This window comes from Dasypus novemcinctus, chromosome 2, assembly GCF_030445035.2.
Source record: "Dasypus novemcinctus isolate mDasNov1 chromosome 2, mDasNov1.1.hap2, whole genome shotgun sequence".
Taxonomy (NCBI): Eukaryota; Metazoa; Chordata; class Mammalia; order Cingulata; family Dasypodidae; genus Dasypus; species Dasypus novemcinctus.
The window spans coordinates 147,961,591-147,979,298 of NC_080674.1; the positions used below are offsets into that span (position 1 = coordinate 147,961,591).

Here is a 17,708-nt window from a genome sequence, read left to right on the forward strand (position 1 = left end):
CACTATGGACCACAGTTGGTGTAACAGTCTGATGATATTATCTCATAATCTGTAACAAATGTTACATATGGCATGTTATGTTGGTGAAGGGGTGTTGTACGGGAATTCCACACATGTGCGTGATTGTTTTGTAAGTTCACAACTTCTATAATAAAAAAAAATGTTTTTAATGGAAATGTCCTAGATAACAGAGGACGGTAAAGAAGTACACTTGCCTTGCTTGGGGGCCAAGAGGAAGTTAGTCACCTACATTGTTAATATATCATGTTCCCTAGTTTCCAAACCATTTGTTAATTCAAACTGATAGTTGTTTTATTTTTGTTTAAACATTGGGGTGGGGGAACGGTAATCTACCCTCCAAAATAGGAGGGTCTTCTCCAACAAGACCTTTATTCTCCAAAGCTCAAATCCCATTAACACTAATCAGCACAATGATTAAGCACACTGTGGTTAAGTACTCTGGTTGATAACGGCCTCCTTTGGAAAAAAGGTTCCCATAGCGACAGGTAAAAGCTATCTCCAAACTCTGCTTTTCAGCACAGATCTGAGAGTTAAAATTGTTTTAGTATTAATCTGGAGGCTTTCTTTCGTAACTTCACTTGACTTCATCCCTTCAAAAGACACTTTATGGCGAGCTCTTCTAGAAGCCAGGCACAGTACCAAACACTGGGGGGGGGGGGGGCGAGGAGAGCGGAGAAAGATGACCTCAAAGATAAGACATGACCCCAAAAATCCCACTGTCGGTGAGGAAAGCAGCCACTAAAAGAAACAATAACATTATGATGGTAATTCAACCCCTAAATCTGTAACCAAGCCTTGTCCTCAACACTAGGACTGGTCAGTTCCTAATCTAGTTTCACTTTCCCATCTTCAAACTGCAGCACAGCTGGGTTTCCAGCTGGCTGGGAAAGAAAAGATTCTTTAAATAAACAGCATTTTAAAAATACGCAGTCGCTTTTGCTATACTGAATTTTGTGAACCACCTTCCTCTATTATGTGAATCTGGGTGGCAAATTAATTAAAAACTACCCTAAAGAATGTAAAGTCCCCAGAAATACATCTTTTTTTAATAGTAAAGTACGCTATACATTAGAAAACTGAAAGTCCCAAAAGAAAAAATCATCATTCTTTTTTAATGCTATCAACTGCACCTATTAAATAAGAAAATAGCTTTAAAAACATGTACATAAGAAAGCAACATGATAGGGTATAATTATACCAAAAATACATGCAACTATCTTAGAAGGTGCAGGACTATATGCAGAACAGGATGCTTTTATAGCACAGTACAGAGTTGCTAATCCCTGAACAGCCTAACTCTTTTTCCGCTCCTGTGCACGGAAGGCACAGAAAACAGCTCACTTTATGTAATCTCTCTAGAAATGCAAAGATTTTACTCAACTCTACCAGGAGAGAGTATTTTTGGATGAATGATACACATTAGATCTATAAAAATGTCCCCCTGGCAAGTATTGCTATTCCAGCAAGAACTCCTTTTACCATTTCCCACCTTAGATCACAACCTTCAGGTTGACAAATTCATAGTTATGTTGAAATTAGCCATTTGTGAGGCTCTTTTAGGAGGTGTCCAATATGACCCCTGCATAGATGCTACTGAGGCACACTTTAGGCATGCTATCTCCCTCCATTTGGTCCCCCTCAACACAGCTTTCTAGATGATCTCCCTAGGAATCACACCTCTCAGGAACCCACTCAGAGAGCTGAAAGTGGCTAAACAAAGTAACAATTCAACTTCAGTTGCTCAATATAACCACCATGATGACAGCTTCCAAGTGCCAGTTTCCCTATTTTGCAATGGCAAATCCACTCCAAGGAGAAAATGTTCCCAATGACCCTGTAGCCCAGAGGGCTTTTTTTTAGAGATAGAAAACTGAAATTGAATTTGTTAGTTATTTCCTGCTAAGCACAAGGAAGGTGTTGTGGTTAGTTAGGAAGATTTTGTTTCCGTATTTAATAGACTATTACCATTGCATGGTTTCTTTAACTATATTGCAGAAAAAAGAGAATGCAGCTTATACTCTTCTTCATCACCAATTCTACAAGTTCCTCTCACACATATATCCTTGAATTTCTAATCTCCAGTTTCTTATATAAAATCCCCAAACTGACAAAACATTAGTACAAAGCAATTTTTTTTTGCATTCTAAAATGTTTATTTCCATACATATTCCCTGCTCCTTGATAATTTGTTATGTGTGAGAGCCTTCTTTTTGCCGATGATTGTGGTCCTAAATTTATCTTTTTTTTTTTTTTTTGAGGTGCTGGGGATTGAACCCAGGACCTCTTTTGTGGGAAGCCGGTACTCAACCACTGAGCCACATCGGCTCACCTGAGTTGGTTTTTTCGTTTGTTTTGCTCATTGTTTGTTTTTGGTTTTTTTTAGGTGGCACCAGGAACCGAACCCGGACCTCCCATGTGGGGAGCCAGCGATCAACCACTTGAGCCACATCCACTCCCCTAAATTTATTTTTTTGAGGGCTAAACTCCACATGCTATTTTAATATGAGATAATCATAACCTAAAAGCAGACTATACTTATGACCTCCTCCAAATCTTTCATGATCTCCATATTCAACTACAGAACTCTCGCTAAAGCAAAAAAGGCATAATTGATAGAACATATTGTATTGGGGGAGGGAGAAGTAAAAGGAGGGAAGCAGGGGAGCAAAGAAGCTCTTTACCGTATGGGGTACCTGACAATGACCATCAGTGGACCAGCCTAGGGATGAGGTGGGGCTGTGCACTGTGCATATTCAGGAGCTACTGACCAAAACAGAAGCTGTCCTTGGACAAGGTTCAATAAGTGTCTGTACTACCTATTTCCCACTGCACAATACAGTGTCACAGCTCCCCAAGGAATCTCAAATAAAATACTTAACAGAATTTTAAAAAATAGAATTTAACGGTCTCAACTTGTTATCAAAACATTTCAGAGCATAGAGCCAACTTTAATGAGCAGCCAACTACATTCCCTAGAGCAATGTCAGAGTGATAAACTGCTATTATCCTCAAAATTCTTTTTTCTCCTTAAGGTACTGTCAAGACTCTTCTGATTAAAGTAAAATGTTCACAGTTTAACATAGTGTCTAGATATACTCCCATCACTAAACTTCTGAAATTTGCCTCTTGAAGGACATGGAAGGAAAACATCCAAAAGTCAAAGGCATTGTTCTTAAAAGATGAGGCAGCAAAACTTCCCAAGCTATTATACATTCTTTGCTACTCAGTGCCTGTCTACATTACCCAGAATCAGCTGGTAAACTGGTAAACATACCAACCTCTATCAGAGTTCAGGTTATCTGTCACAATTCAGTGCTTACACAGTTCAGAGAGTCACACTGCACGCAACAAAGTCAGATTTAGTTGGGGCAAAATGAAACCCCAATATGAATAAACGCAAGACAGGCTAACATCAGATATTCCAGTGTGGGGACAATCGGTTTGAAATATCCTACTGAGAAGTACTGGATTCAGGGACAAGAAGAAAAAGCTCTTCAACTGGCATTCTTTTGACTTCTGACCTGGGAAACTCCATTCCCAGCTGCACAGATACAGACTTCAGAGTGTTTTGTTTCTAATCACCTGCATTCCTGTGAGCACCCAATATGATGAAGATGAGAAATGCAGTCAATACATCCTGCCAGTAAGATGTCAGAGCCGAGCTTACCACCTTCAGCAGAAGTAAGTTACTCTATTTCACTACCATTACAATCAACTGACCTGGTAAGATCTCCCAGAAACTGCCAAAAAGAGGTGCTTGCTTGCTAGTTGTGCAGGTAAAGAGAAAGCTCTGCTACCCCCTTAGCAAAGACAAGCAATCACCATGGGGGCGGCGGGGGGGGGGGGGGGGAGCAACACGGAGGACAGAAAACAGTAGCAGAAAAAGTCCAACTCTGCCTGCGCCAGCGGTGTCGATGTGCAGAGCAGCGAGCTAGGAGAGGAAGGAGGGGGCGGGGGCGATCATTCCCTAGGAGAACTTGTAAGCGGAGGCCTCCACAGCCCAGGAGTCGGTCCCACTGTTCCTGCAGACAGTGCCAGCCTGGGCACGGTAGGCCCGTGAGAGGAGGTCGGGCAAGGCCTCCGAGGGTCACTCCTGACTCATTGAGCCTCAGGCCAGCACCGCCAGGACCTCTTCGTTTTTCGGGCCGCTTCTGGGCTATGATGGCAGCTTTCCAGCCCCACATGCCATACATCAGCCGCAGATCCCTGCTGGCAGAAGCCGGCGCCTCCCGCCACCCTGGCACACTTTGAGCCTGATCCTCCTTTTCCCCAACCCCAAAGCCCTCACCCACCCGTGTCAGACGCCCTGCCCAGGGGCAGCCCCACCCCCAGCGGCTGTAAGCTGCCAGGCCTGGGCACCTGCAGCACCTCCCGCCCCACCCCCATTCTCCGCCACCTCGCCCCTCCCCCCCTTCCCTTAGCAGAGGGAAGGGGCTACTCACCGCAGTCGGTGCACAGGATCTTGCCCACCTCTTTCTTGAGGTTTTTGCCATTGGTGTCGAGGGGGGCGAAGGCCGTCTTAAAGACTAAGGGCTGCTCGGTGGGCTCCAGGAAGAAGATGTAGCGCTGGTTCCTCTCGAGCGGCGCACAGGAGCCCACGCTGATAACCTGCTCGCGCTGGAGACCCCCGCTCCGGAGGGGCCACTTGTCCAGGACCTTCACCAGCGCCACCCGACCTGAGGCGGGCGGCTCACGGGTGCTGTTGGAGCTGGCGCCACCGGCCGGAGCCAGCCCCTGTACCCTGCCCTCCACCACCACGGGTGCCTTGTACGCCTGGTCCTGCACCGACTTGAGGCTGGGCGAGTAGCAGGCGAGCGACACACCGAAGAGCAGCATAGAGAAGCCGGGGGCCGGGTCGCGCCTCATGCCGCCGGCGGCTGCGGTTCGCGAGCGGGCGGCGGCTCTCGGGGTTGCCGGGCTGCTGGGCTGCGGCTGTTGCGGCGGCCGCGGCTCTGGGGGCGCAGCGGGACGAGAGATGCTGCTGCTGCTGCTGCTCCTGCTGCCGCTCTCGCTGCTGCTGCTGCTGCTCCTGCTCCTCTCGCTGCTGCTGCTGCTGCTGCCGCTGCTGCTGCTCCTGCTGCTGCTTCTGCTGCTGTCGCTGTCGCTGCTGCACCGAGCCTTCTCCAGTGGCGGCGGCGGCAGCGCTGAGCAGCAAACCTGCCGCATCTGGCCAGGCCATTTGGGGGGCTCCGCCGCTCCGCCGCCGCCGCCTTGGGAGGGGAAACAGAGCCCGCTGGAAAACCGGAAACAGCGTAACGTTAGCGCTTCGTAGCCCTCCACCGGCAGCCCCGAGAGGTGGCCCAGCTAGGGCAGGGGCTAGGCGACAAGCGGGCCGCTATGCGCAGCGCGCCGCCGCGCAGCGCTCCCACCCTGAGCGCCAGGACCTGGAGGAGGATGCGGAGGATGGGACGCCCGCCCACTTGCTCTCTCGCGCCCCCTCTACTCCTGGACCGAGTGAGGAGCGCGGCTTCTGCAGGGGAATCTTGGGACTGCACTGCTTTAGTGCCCCGCTTCAGGGACGCACTGAAATTTGCTCTTGGGATTTATCGGCGTGGCAGTGGGGTCGCGCGTAAGAGGAAGGTGGAGTAGAGGGAACGGATCTGACACCATCCTCTACACATGGTAGTGGGACACAGGGCGTGCTCCTGCCTTTGGCCATCGACTGTAAGAGCCGGGGAGGTTGCCACGGCCAGGGCTGGGGAAGGATCGCCTGTCGCCTCCTGGGCTGTCTCCTTTCCTAGGAGGACCCTGGAGTCCGGGCCTTAATCTAGCCCACGTGCTCGGCCCTGCCACCGCCTGGAAAGCGCCGAAAATTCGAGCAGAGGTGGGGAGAATCCCACCCCCAGTTTATTCTGGAAAGAGTTGGGGCGACATTGAGGACACCTAACCAAGTGGTGGTTGGAAGAAGGTCGTCCCCAAGATTCCATGTTTTTCCTAGCAGCCACTCGGGACCAGACTGCATGCTGTACAACCTTATCTTCTTTTAAAAAGCCACTCCCGAACGAAGGTGGGGGCGGCTTGTTGGGAGCCAGATTGAGAGCCAGAGTCTGTGGGGCCAGAGGCTGCTCAGGGGGAGAATGGTTTCTTTCTCGAAGTCTGGTGCTTGCAGAAAGCAAGAGTTTGCTCTACTGGAGGTAGCCTCTGATTTTCGAAAGTGGGTCCATGATCCATATTCCTCCGTTCACTCAGGGCTCCAGGGAGTTTTCACTCGCTGGCCTTTATCCTTGAAGGATGTTGGGCCCAGAAATGCCATCCATCTCTGAGAATTTTATTCCTGACTGGCCCATCCCCCATCTCCCAGGAAACTGGCCCAAGGAGGTCTGACTAAGGTTAGGAGCATTCTTGTGGAAAGGAAGCAGTGAGCTAGACCTTTCCTCCTGGCTGTCTCACAGACACTTCAAACTCAATATATCCAAAGCCAATTTCATTGTTTCTCCTACCCCATTTCAAATTCCCTGTAATTATTGATGGCATTGTTTTCTACAACTTGGCCACCCAGTCATTCCAGTATGTCCCTTAGTCTTATTTCCCCCCTCTGATCAGTCACCAAGTCCTCTGGCTCTACCTTTTCAAAATCTCTGACTTAACTATTTCCTCTCCAACCCTAAATGGCTTAGATCCAGGTCTTCACCATCTCTTGTCATCTCAACTGCAAAGGCTTCTAACTGGGGCTTCACATCTTTAGCCTCATCATCCTCATTCAGTCCTACCACTGCCAGAATGATCTTTTTGAAAATAATTTGTAAATATGATTTGGCCATGCCACACAGCTCTCAGGAGTCAAGTCCAAACTCTTCAACATGGGATGCAAGTCTCTTCATGGGCCACCTCTGCCTTGCCAGCCCTGGGAACCAACCCTACTCTAGCAATCCTTAGCACATTTTGTTGTTTATTGGAATGCTTCTGCACATGATGCATCTTATGAGTAGGAAACTTCATCTGGAAAACTATTCTTTCCCGAAGGCCCAGCTCAAGTACTACACCTCATCTCCCCTTCCTACATATCTACCACCATCTGCACCACCAAATACATACATGATGAAATTAACCTTTTCCTCTTCTCTTTTACTATGGGCCTCATATATACTATCATACCATACTTTAAGCAGCCGTTAAGGGGTCTGTATCCCCTAAAGGAACCAGGCACCTTAGTGACACCTATGTCCTAATAGTCTTTGCCTTCCTATCTTTGTATCTATATGCATAATGCCTGGCATAGAAGAAAGATAAACAAATATTCAGTGAAGGAAAGAGAGCAGAAAGAAAAGGAATGAAAATCAGTTCCCTTAAAAGCATCAAGCCAACTCTGTTGGCCCCTTCAATGCCCCCAACCTTTCATGCTCATAGATCATAGATCTAATGAATCATAAAACATTGCTATAAGGAAGATCACATAACTTCACACTTTCATTTTTCAGTGGGAGAAACTGAGGTCCAGAGAGGAAAAATGACTTGCTCAAGATCATTCATAGCCAGGCCTGTACTTAGTCTTCTGTTTCTAATACCAGAGTAGTGGTAAAGAACTTGGACTTTGGAGTCAAACAGAGCTGGGTTTCAAACCAATTTTATAATTTACTTACTTTGGAATTTATTCATTATACACTCATTCAATAAATACTTATTTGAATAGCTCCTCTGTGCCAAGCATTGGGGCACTTTATGCCCAATGGGTACACTGTGGTGAACCAAACTGACATTGTTCTTGCTCTCAAGGCACACACTCTGGTTGGGAGACAACAGTAAGCAAGTAGAAAAATAAGTAACTAATTGCTTATAGTGATCAGTGTTCTGAAGGAAATAAACAGGATGAAATGATAGAGAATAATGGAAAGGAGAGAGGGTAGGTCTACTTTGATAAGGGAAGGCTTCTTTGAGAAGATAACATTTAAACAGGGAGTAGAAGGATGAAAAGGATGTGGATTAGGTGAGATAGTATGTGCAAACTGCTTAGAACAATGCCTGACAGAATAATGACCAAAATTAACATTAGTTATTATTGATATTTTACCTATACCAGTAGTTCCCAATCTAAGGGCTGAGAATCTCTATGTGGTATATAGTTGCTGCACACTAGGATTTTCTGTACATTGAAAAATGCAATGCAATTTTCAATAGTAGATGTCATTGTGATTAATAAACATGTATTCTATCTGTCTCTCTCTTTTTTTTAAGGAGGTACTGGGGAGTGAACCCAGAACCTTGTACATGGGAAGCAGGTACTCAACTGCTTGCGCTATAGCCACTCTCTCTCTCTCTCTTTTTAAAATATCCATTTAAAAGTAAGTGAAATAAGCAAGGTGAAGAAGAGTGGTAAAATATGCTACCATCTGTCTCTTAGAAAAAGATACATATGTAATGTTTGTAGTGCACAGATTACTTCTGAAAGGACACATAAGAAATTGAAACAACAATTGATTCTGGGGAAGGGCATTGGGTGGCTGAGGGACAGAGGTATGAGGGGGGTATTTTTCATGGTATTCCCTTTTGTACCTTGTGAACTTTGTACCAAGTTCAAATAATTTTTTAATGATGAACTCTATTTTTTACTGTTCCTGAATTTTTATCATGTATTTTCACAAAGGCTACTTAAAGTAGAGCTATCATTATATGGGGTTCCTTGAAATTTTTTTTACCTTAAAATGAGATTCTCGTGCTGAAAATGGTTGGAAACCATTGCACTATAATTTTATCCTCTTCAGGGAGCCAAAGGTAAGTTTTGAGAGCCCAACTGTCTGCTAGAATTCCTGTAGTCACAGGAATTCCGAGACTTTTAAAGGGAAGAAAGTCCAGATTTCCTCAAAGTGTGGTGTCTCTGAGAATCAGCTTCCAGATTTAACTTCAGCCATTTAGTATAGAAGAGCAGAGTGTTTGGTTTTTTATTTTTTTACTTTGGTGTTTTGGGTTTCCTAGAAGGATAACCCAATTCTATATGGTATTTTCTCCTGAAGATCAACATGAATTACTATGTATCTCTTAAAAAATAAGGCCTAGTATTCTGAGCCTGCTAACTCTTCATTTTAATTCAATAATTGATAATAAACACAATAATAGCCACCATTTATTAATAGCCTATTATATGCCAAGAGTTTCATGTTTATTATTGCTATGCCTCAACAACTTTGAATTTCATAAATTGAAAAGATTTAAAGAGGTTTAATAGCTTGCCCAAATGACAGGCAGAGTCAAGATTCTGGTTCAGACTTGCCCAATGCCCAAATACTTGCTTTTTTTTTTTTTTTTTAATATGTGCTTTTTTTTTTAAATAGAGAAGTTATGGTTTTACAGAAAAATCATGCATAAAATATAGGTTTCCTATATGGCACCCTATTATTAACACCTCACTTTGGTGTGGTACATTTGTTAAAATAGTTGTAAGCATATTTTTATAATTGTTCAATTAACTTAACATGTTTAACTTAAGGCTCAATGTTTGTGTTGTGCAGATTCATGGATTTTTATTTTATTTTATTCTAGGAACATATATACCACCTAAAATTTCCTCTTTTAGTCATATTCAAATATATAATCCATTGCTATTTGTTAGGTTCACAACCAAACACTTGCTTTTTCCATACTACCACCATATCTTTCTGAGTGAAAGAGATTCTCTCAGCCTCAGTTTCACTGCCATCTGAGAGGTCTCCAATCTTTCCAAACTACTTCTAAAGTATATTCTATTTGAAAGTTATGGCACCTGATAACAAGTGGTTTAAGTATCACTTTACAGATGAGGAAAACGAGACCCAGAGAATTTAAGTGACCTTCCCAAGATCACAAAGCTACAGATAGGGCCAAAATTTATCACAAACTCAAGCTCACTCTTTTGAACAGAACCACAAGGAGAAGTGGAAGCCAGATCTGTTCACTACAACATGCCTTACTACAGAGTTGTGATAAAACTGGTTTGTGGTAGCAGTGGGCTGAGTCACTATATAATAATCACAGAGGACAAAAGCAGAAGTAGACAGAATGGTATAGACATTCTAAATTCAAGATAGAACACCCACATGAAAGCTTGGCCTCTCCTCTCAGATCCCTCCCACGCGAGATGGGCTTCTTCCAGTTTTCACCAGGTTAGCAAGCCAGAAGGGGCCACAGAACCAGGTCACGTGACTTACTGCATTCAAGAGAGTTTGTTAGTCAAGGAGATATGTTTGGCCTTTATCTGGTCACTGAGTCTCACAAATCAAGCCAAACACTTTGCAGGATAGTCTCACTTTCTAAATAAAGACATTTTGAAAACTTTTTTTTCTCCTTTTGAGGTGTTTTCTAAATTTGGCTTCCAGAGTCACTCTCAGGTTCTGTGTGATTGATTTCTTTTCCTCCAAGAATATTTAAGCAGGGGACTAAATAGAAACAGACATTGAGCATCTGAGAATTTTAGCTCTAGGAAAGACTTAAGTGTCAAATATTGTCTAATATTTCTTTATACAGAGGAAGACGTAGAAACCACAGAGATTTTTTTATCTGCTCAAGGTCACACAGCATAGTTAATGGCAGAAACAGCTGTAAAACCCTAGCTCCTTGCCTTGTACTCTTTTTTTCTACTTTTCAAATTCCTGGCTCTACCCCTACTGGCATGAGAGCTTGGGCAAGTCACTTAACCTTTCTAAGCCTTAGTTTCCTCCTCAATAAGATTGGGATGATAATATATCTACTCCTCAGGGTTTTTGTGAGGATTATGTGAAATAATTCATGCAAGATGCTTCACATAGTGCATCACACATGATAACTCGCTGAGAGTGGGCAACAGTGACTGCCTAAATTTGAACTCCTGCGCTGCCACTCACTTAACTGATATTTTGGACTATTGACTTCACTTCTCTGTGTTTTCTCAAAGTGTAAAATGAGTATAATGACAATAGCTCCTACCTCATTAAGATTGATGTGTCTCAAATAAAATATATGTAATCCACTTAGAAAAATGTTTGACACACGTTAGCTGTTATTAGTTTGACTATAATAACCACTTTTCTTATTTTAAGTTGGTCATACTTTACCCCAAATTAAGTAATTTTTAAACCATCCCTTTTCATGTGCTTTGGACACATGCTAGAAACATCAGGCTATAGAGCTTGATGTTCTGCTTTCTAACAGTCTCATCATTGGTCGTCCTAGCTCCCAATCAAGAGAAGCCATGAGTTTACAGCCTAGGATTATTTCAAGAGCCCAGGCAACCCCACCCACCACTATCTCAATTTGCTGAATAGGGTAGCAGCCTCTCTGTCTGAGTTGCTTCATCTGGGATAGTAATATTTCTTTCTTTGTAAAGTGCTTTGAGACCTTTGGATGAAAAGCACTAAGTGAGCACAAATTATTATCTCTTTTCCAGATATTACTTTTAGATTCAAATTCAGAAGCCCCCTAAAATAGACCATAACAGAAGTACAATCTTGACACAGATGTATCTGTCCTTTATTATCACAACCAGATAACGTGTTCACACTTGACACCATCCTTAGCTTTCTTTTACATATCAAGATATCTAATTTAGATTGGGAAAAAAATGAAATGTCCTTAAGCTGAGGTGTTTTGTTTTGTTTTGTTTTGGGGCAGGGGTTTTGTTTTGTTTTGTTTCGTTTTGCTGTTTAACACACAAAGATTTAAAGATTTGCCCTCTCTGTTTTCCTGATTTGTATATTTGGAATCATCGCCTGAGGTCAACAGGAACTCTGAGGTTGATTCTACTCTGGGGGCGTGAGGCAGGATGTGAAGAAGAAATTATTCTCTTTTTCCCAAACCCTCAGGATAGTGTATCACTAAGTGTCCCATTCAACCTTGTTTCTACCTCGTAATTTTCAATTCATGTGCATTCTTTTTCATTTGGTTCCTAGACACTGGCAACATCATCTGAAGCCAGTAATTCTTTTTTTTTTTTTTTTTTTTTTTTTTTTTTTTTTTTTTTTTTTTTTTTTTTTTTTTTTAATTTTTTTATTTTTTATTGAATTTGTAATAATATTACATTAAAAATATATATGTGAGGTCCCATTCAACCCCACCCCCCCACCCCCCCTCTCCCCCCCCCCAACAACACTCGTTCCCATCATCATGACACATCCATTGGATTTGGTAAGTACATCTTTGGGCACCTCTGCACCTCATATACATTGGTTCACATCATGGCCCATACTCTCCTCTATTCCATCATGTAGGCCCTGTGAGGATTTACAATGTCCGGTGATTACCTCTGAAGCACCATCCAGGGCAGCTCCATGTCCCTAAGACGCCTCCACCTCTCATCTCTTCCTGCCTTTCCCCATACCCTTTGTCCATTATGTCCACTTTTCCCAATCCAATGCCACCTCTTCTATGTGGACACTGGATTGGTTGTGTCCATTGCACCTTTATGTCAAGAGGAGGCTCAGATTCCACCTGGATGCTGGATGCCATCCTCCCATTTTCAGTTGTAATCACTCTAGGCTCCATGGTGTGGTGGTTGTCCTTCTTCACCTCCATCTTAGCTGAGTGTGGTAAGTCCAATAAATCAGATTGTAGGTGCTGGAGTCTGTTGAGGCTCAGGATCTGGCTATCACATTGTCAGTCCAGAGATTCAAATCCCCTAAATATATCTTAAACCCCAACATTAACTGCACCTCCAGCACATTAGCATGAAAGTCTTATGAAGGGAGATCCCATCTGAGTCCAGATTCATCACACATAAACACCATTTCCAAAGAGGGGCCATCTGCCCTGGTAGTTAACCCCATCGGCCATGACCATAACTCCCATGGGTCTCTTTAGCCCTCAAAGGAACCAATATCTGGGGGTTGTATCTGCTTTATCTGTCTCTCTGACTCTGCTCAGTTGTGCATGAGGGCAAACCTTCTGCCAGCCTCCAGACTCTTTTTTAGAAACTCGTAGCCATATAAACTCATTTCTCCTTTCCATTTCCCCCTTACTTTAGGTCAAACAGCATTTTAAAGTCATGGTATTTTATGTAGACATGGATATTCTGCTGATCCGCATTGAACCTTCCATATAAGGTCATTTTCCAGTTGCATCATCAGTTGGTAGTTGATAGTGGTCCCTCGTTGCCAGGGAGGCTCATCCCCGGGTGTCATGTCCCACGCTGGGGGGAAGGCATTGCATTTACATGCTGAGTTTGGCTTCGAGACTGGCCACATTTGAGTAACATGAAGGCTGACAGAAGGGAATTCCCAGGCACAAAGTTGCTCTAGGCCTTGTTATTATTTTGGGTTTATCAGCTCACAAGCATAGTCATTAGTATCAGGGGCTCACTGTTGAACCCTCACTCCCTCCCGGTCCCCACCACTGTACCTGGGAGACTGTCGCTGCTCCCCTAGGGACCACGACAGAGCACCACTGGCCGGGAACCCAGTACCCCCCCTACTGTGGTTTTTAATTGTTGCCACTATGAGTATATCCAAACATTACCATGCACCCTGGACATATGTTCTGTACAGCTCCCTGTCAGTCATATATCATCTGTCATTGGTATCCCATACCAGTATCCCTCCATTGCCATTGTTGAAACACTCTGTGATCCAGAACTCCCCGAAATTTGAAGCCCAATATAATGTCATGGTCCCTTACTAGGGAATGGCATATAGCGATGAGTTTAAAGGATAGATAAAGAACTTGGATAAAGTTAGATAAAGAACTTAGATAAAGAATGTTGACTTGAAAAAATTCCACATCCTATTTCCCCCCCCCCCCCTAATTATTCAGCTTTTCTTCACAGGAGTCCTAGACCACAGCAATGTATATATATAATATACAGCACTCCCACACATCCACCAGAAAACCTTTTCCCTTCCACAGTGATACTCTTACGCCCTATTTATATCATATTTACTTAAAGTGATGTACAGAGTCTGAGACATTAGCTTTCTAACAAGGTGACATCTGTATTTACATTATGGTGCATACTTTAGGATACACAGTTCTTTACATTTTTAGTTATCCTATGTTTTACATTATGGTTTACATTATCAGTCTGTCATCTCCTATATGTTATGGTGTAATATTACATGTTTTATATCCATCCTTGTGTACTCTCAAGAAACTCCTCTCTTACCCCCATTTACTTTGGTTCCACACATTTAACGTCCATTTTCCCTTCCACCTTAGTGCCCTCAGTGATAGCCAACCTCCGTTTCCTGAGGAGCCACTTCCAGAGATAGATGGAATAGTGTTCAGGGCCTAACTTGCTCAACTGCCCCAATGCCCTGGGATCCACCCTTTCTCTCGAGGGATACAGTTCCCTCTATTGGATGGCATTAGTCCTCCCCAGGATGTGGGTCCACCCCCACTCTCACTACTTGGGTTTCTACCCCATGGTGTCACCCACTCTGGCAGAATGAGCATTTAGACATTCCCCAGGAGCCCGTCCTGCACCAGACCCTCCCCTCCGAGCATTCTAAACAGGTAACCCTCTTTATTATATTTTGATATGATTTTCTCGGCATTTTACTCTCCACCAACACCTGACCCTCTCCTGGTTCGTATGCTACCCCTCCCTCCCCCCACTTTTGGGCAACGTTACCCACCCGTCCCTCCCCAGCCACCCTCAAACCCGCAAAGCCCCAAGCAAAGGCAACCCCTTGCCCCCCTTTTATCTCTTCTTTGTGTTCATACTTACCACCATCTCGTCTTAAATTCCACCCCTGCAGACATCGGCTCATATCCTTCCTCCACCCTCCGATTTCCTGCAAGCCTATCGTTCAGTCTCTTGCTATCTAGGGCAGCTTGTTTATTTCATATCATTGAGGTCATGTAGTATTTTTCCTTCAATGTCTGGGTTGCTTCACTCAACATAAGGTTCTCAAGATTCATCCATGTTATCACATGTGTTTGTAGTGTGTTTGTTCTTACAGCCGAGTAGTATTCCATTGTGTGTATATACCACATTTTATTGATCCACTCGTCTGTTGATGGGCATTTGGGTTGATTCCAACTTTTGGCAATAGTGAACAATGCTGCTATGAACATTGGTGTACATATATTGGTTTGTGTTCTTGTTTTCAGTTCTGCTGGGTATATTCCCAGCAGTGGTATTGCTGGGTCATATGGCAAATCTATGGCTAGTTGTTTGAGAAACCGCCATACTGTTCTCCAGAATGGTTGGATCCTTCTGCATTCCCACCAGCAGTGGATGAGTGTTCCCCTTCCTTCACATCCTCTCCAGCACTTGTATTCTTCTGTTTTTTTCATAGCTGCCAATCTTATGGGTGTAAGATGGTATCTCATTGTGGTTTTGATTTGCATTTCCCTGATAGCTAGAGATTTGGAGCATTTTTTCATGTGCTTTCTTGCCATTTGTATTTCTTCTTCGGAGAAGTGTCTGTTTAAGTCTTTTTCCCATTTTTTAAATGGATTGTTTATCTTTTTATTTTCAAGATGTAGGAGTTCTTTATATATGCAAGTTATAAGTTTCTTATCAGATATATGATTGCCAAATATTTTCTCCCACTGTGTGGGCTCCCTTTTTACTTTCTTGACAAACTCCTTTGAGGTGCAGAAGGCTTTAATTTTGAGGAAGTCCCATTTATCTATTAGTTCTTTTGCTGCTCGTGCTTTTGGTGAGATATTCATAAATCCATTACCTATTACAAGGTCCTGTAGATGTTTCCCTACACTGCTTTCTAAGGTTTTTATGGTCTTGGCTCTTATATTTAGGTCTTTGATCCATCTTGAGTTGATCTTTGTATAAGGTGTGAGATGGTAATCCTCTTTCATTCTTCTACATATGGCTATCCAGTTCTCCAGACACCATTTGTTGAATAGGCCACTCTCTCCCAGTTGAGAGGGTTTGGTGGCTTTATCGAATATTATGTGGTTGTATATGTGAGGTTCTATATCAGAGCTTTCAATTCGATTCCATTGGTCTATATGTCTCTCCTTATGCCAATACCATGCTGTTTTCACCACCGTAGCTTTATAGTATGTTTTGAAGTCAGGGAGTGTGATTCCTCCAATTTCGTTTTTCTTTTTCAGTATGTCTTTGGCTATTCGGGGTCTCTTTCCTTTCCAAATAAATTTCATAGTTAGTTTTTCTAGTTCCTTAAAGAAGGCTGCATTGATTTTTATTGGGATTGCATTGAATGTGTAGATCAATTTTGGTAGGATAGACATCTTAATAATGTTCAGTCTTCCTATCCATGAACAAGGAATAGTCTTCCATTTATTTAGGTCTTCTTTGATTTCCTTGAACAATCTTGTATAGTTCTCAGTGTATAAGTTCTTTACCTCTTTAGTTAAATTTATTCCTAAGTATTTGATTTTTTTATTTACTATTGTGAATGGTATTTGTTTCTTGATTTCCTCCTGATCTTGCTCATTATTGGTGTACAGAAATGCTACTGATTTTTGCGCATTGATCTTATAACCTGCGACTTTACTAAACTCATTTATGAGTTCTAGAATCTTCGTTGTAGATCTCTCAGGGTTTTCTATGTATAGGATCATGTCATCTGCAAATAATGAAATTTTGACTTCTTCCTTTCCAATTTGAATGCCTTTTATTTCTGGTTCTTGCCTCAGTGCTCGAGCAAGTACTTCTAAGACAATGTTAAATAGGAGCGGCGACAGTGGGCATCCTTGTCTTGTTCCTGAGTTTAGAGGGAAGGAGTCTAGGATTTCTCCATTGTAAATAATATTGGCTTTAGGTTTTTCATATATACTCTTTATCATGTTCAAAAAATTTCCTTGTATTCCAATCATTTGGAGTGTTTTTATCAAGAAAGGGTGCTGTATTTTGTCAAATGCTTTTTCTGCATCAATAGATATAATCATGTGATTTTTTTCCTTCAATCTGTTTATATGGTGTATTACGTTGATTGATTTTCTTATGTTGAACCATCCTTGCATACCTGGGATGAATCCCACTTGGTCGTGGTGTATAATTCGTTTAATGTGTTGTTGAATACGATTAGCAAGTATTTTGTTAAGTATTTTTGCGTCTAGGTTCATTAGAGAAATTGGTCTGTAATTTTCCTTTCTTGTGATGTCTTTGTTTGGCTTTGGTACTAGGGTAATGTTGGCATCATAGAAGGAGTTGGGTAATGTTCTTTCTGTTTCGATGGTTTGGAATAGTTTCAGCAGGATTGGTGTCAGTTCTTTCCGGAATGTTTTATAGAATTCACCTGTGAAGCCATCTGGCCCTGGGCTCTTCTTAGTTGGGAGATTTTTAATAACTGATTCTATCTCTCTGCTTGTGATTGGTTTGTTAAGCTCATCAATTTCTTCTTTTGTCAATATGGGCTGTTTATGTGTTTCTAGGAATTTGTCCATTTCCTCTAGATTGTCATTTTTGTTGGAATATAGTTTTTCAAAATATCCTCTTATGATAGTCTTTATTTCTGTGGGGTCAGTGGTGATATCGCCTTTCTCATTTCTTATTTTGTGAATTTGCATCTTCTCTCTTTTTTTCTTTGTTAGTGTTGCTAAAGGTTTGTCAATTTTGTTAATCTTCTCAAAAAACCAGCTCTTGGTCTTGTTTATCTGTTCAAGTGCTTTCTTATTTTCTATTTCATTTAGTTCTGCTCTTATCTTTGTTATTTCCTTCCTTCTTCTTCCTGTTGGGTTACTTTGTTGTTGTTTTTCTAATTCCTTCAAATGTGCAGTTAGTTCTTCAATTTTTGCTCTTTCTTCTTTTTTGATATATGAATTTATGGCTATAAACTTCCCTCTCAGTACTGCTTTTGCTGCATCCCATAAATTTTGGT

At 42.6% G+C, this 17,708-nt stretch overlaps 1 protein-coding gene across 3 annotated transcripts in view; it reads right to left on the bottom strand.

Annotated features, from left to right (window-relative positions):
• The window catches only part of NRG2 (neuregulin 2), a 210,345-nt gene extending 202,179 nt beyond the window's left edge, over window positions 1-8,166 (bottom strand). For all 3 annotated transcript variants that reach the window (XM_058279691.1, XM_058279687.1, XM_058279689.1), the window contains exon 1: window positions 4,464-8,166. In XM_058279691.1, the coding sequence (XP_058135674.1) occupies window positions 4,464-5,187 (724 nt within the window). In that variant the 5' untranslated portion in view covers window positions 5,188-8,166. The remainder of the gene's footprint in view (window positions 1-4,463) is intronic.
• Window positions 8,167-17,708: the final 9,542 nt, after the last annotated feature.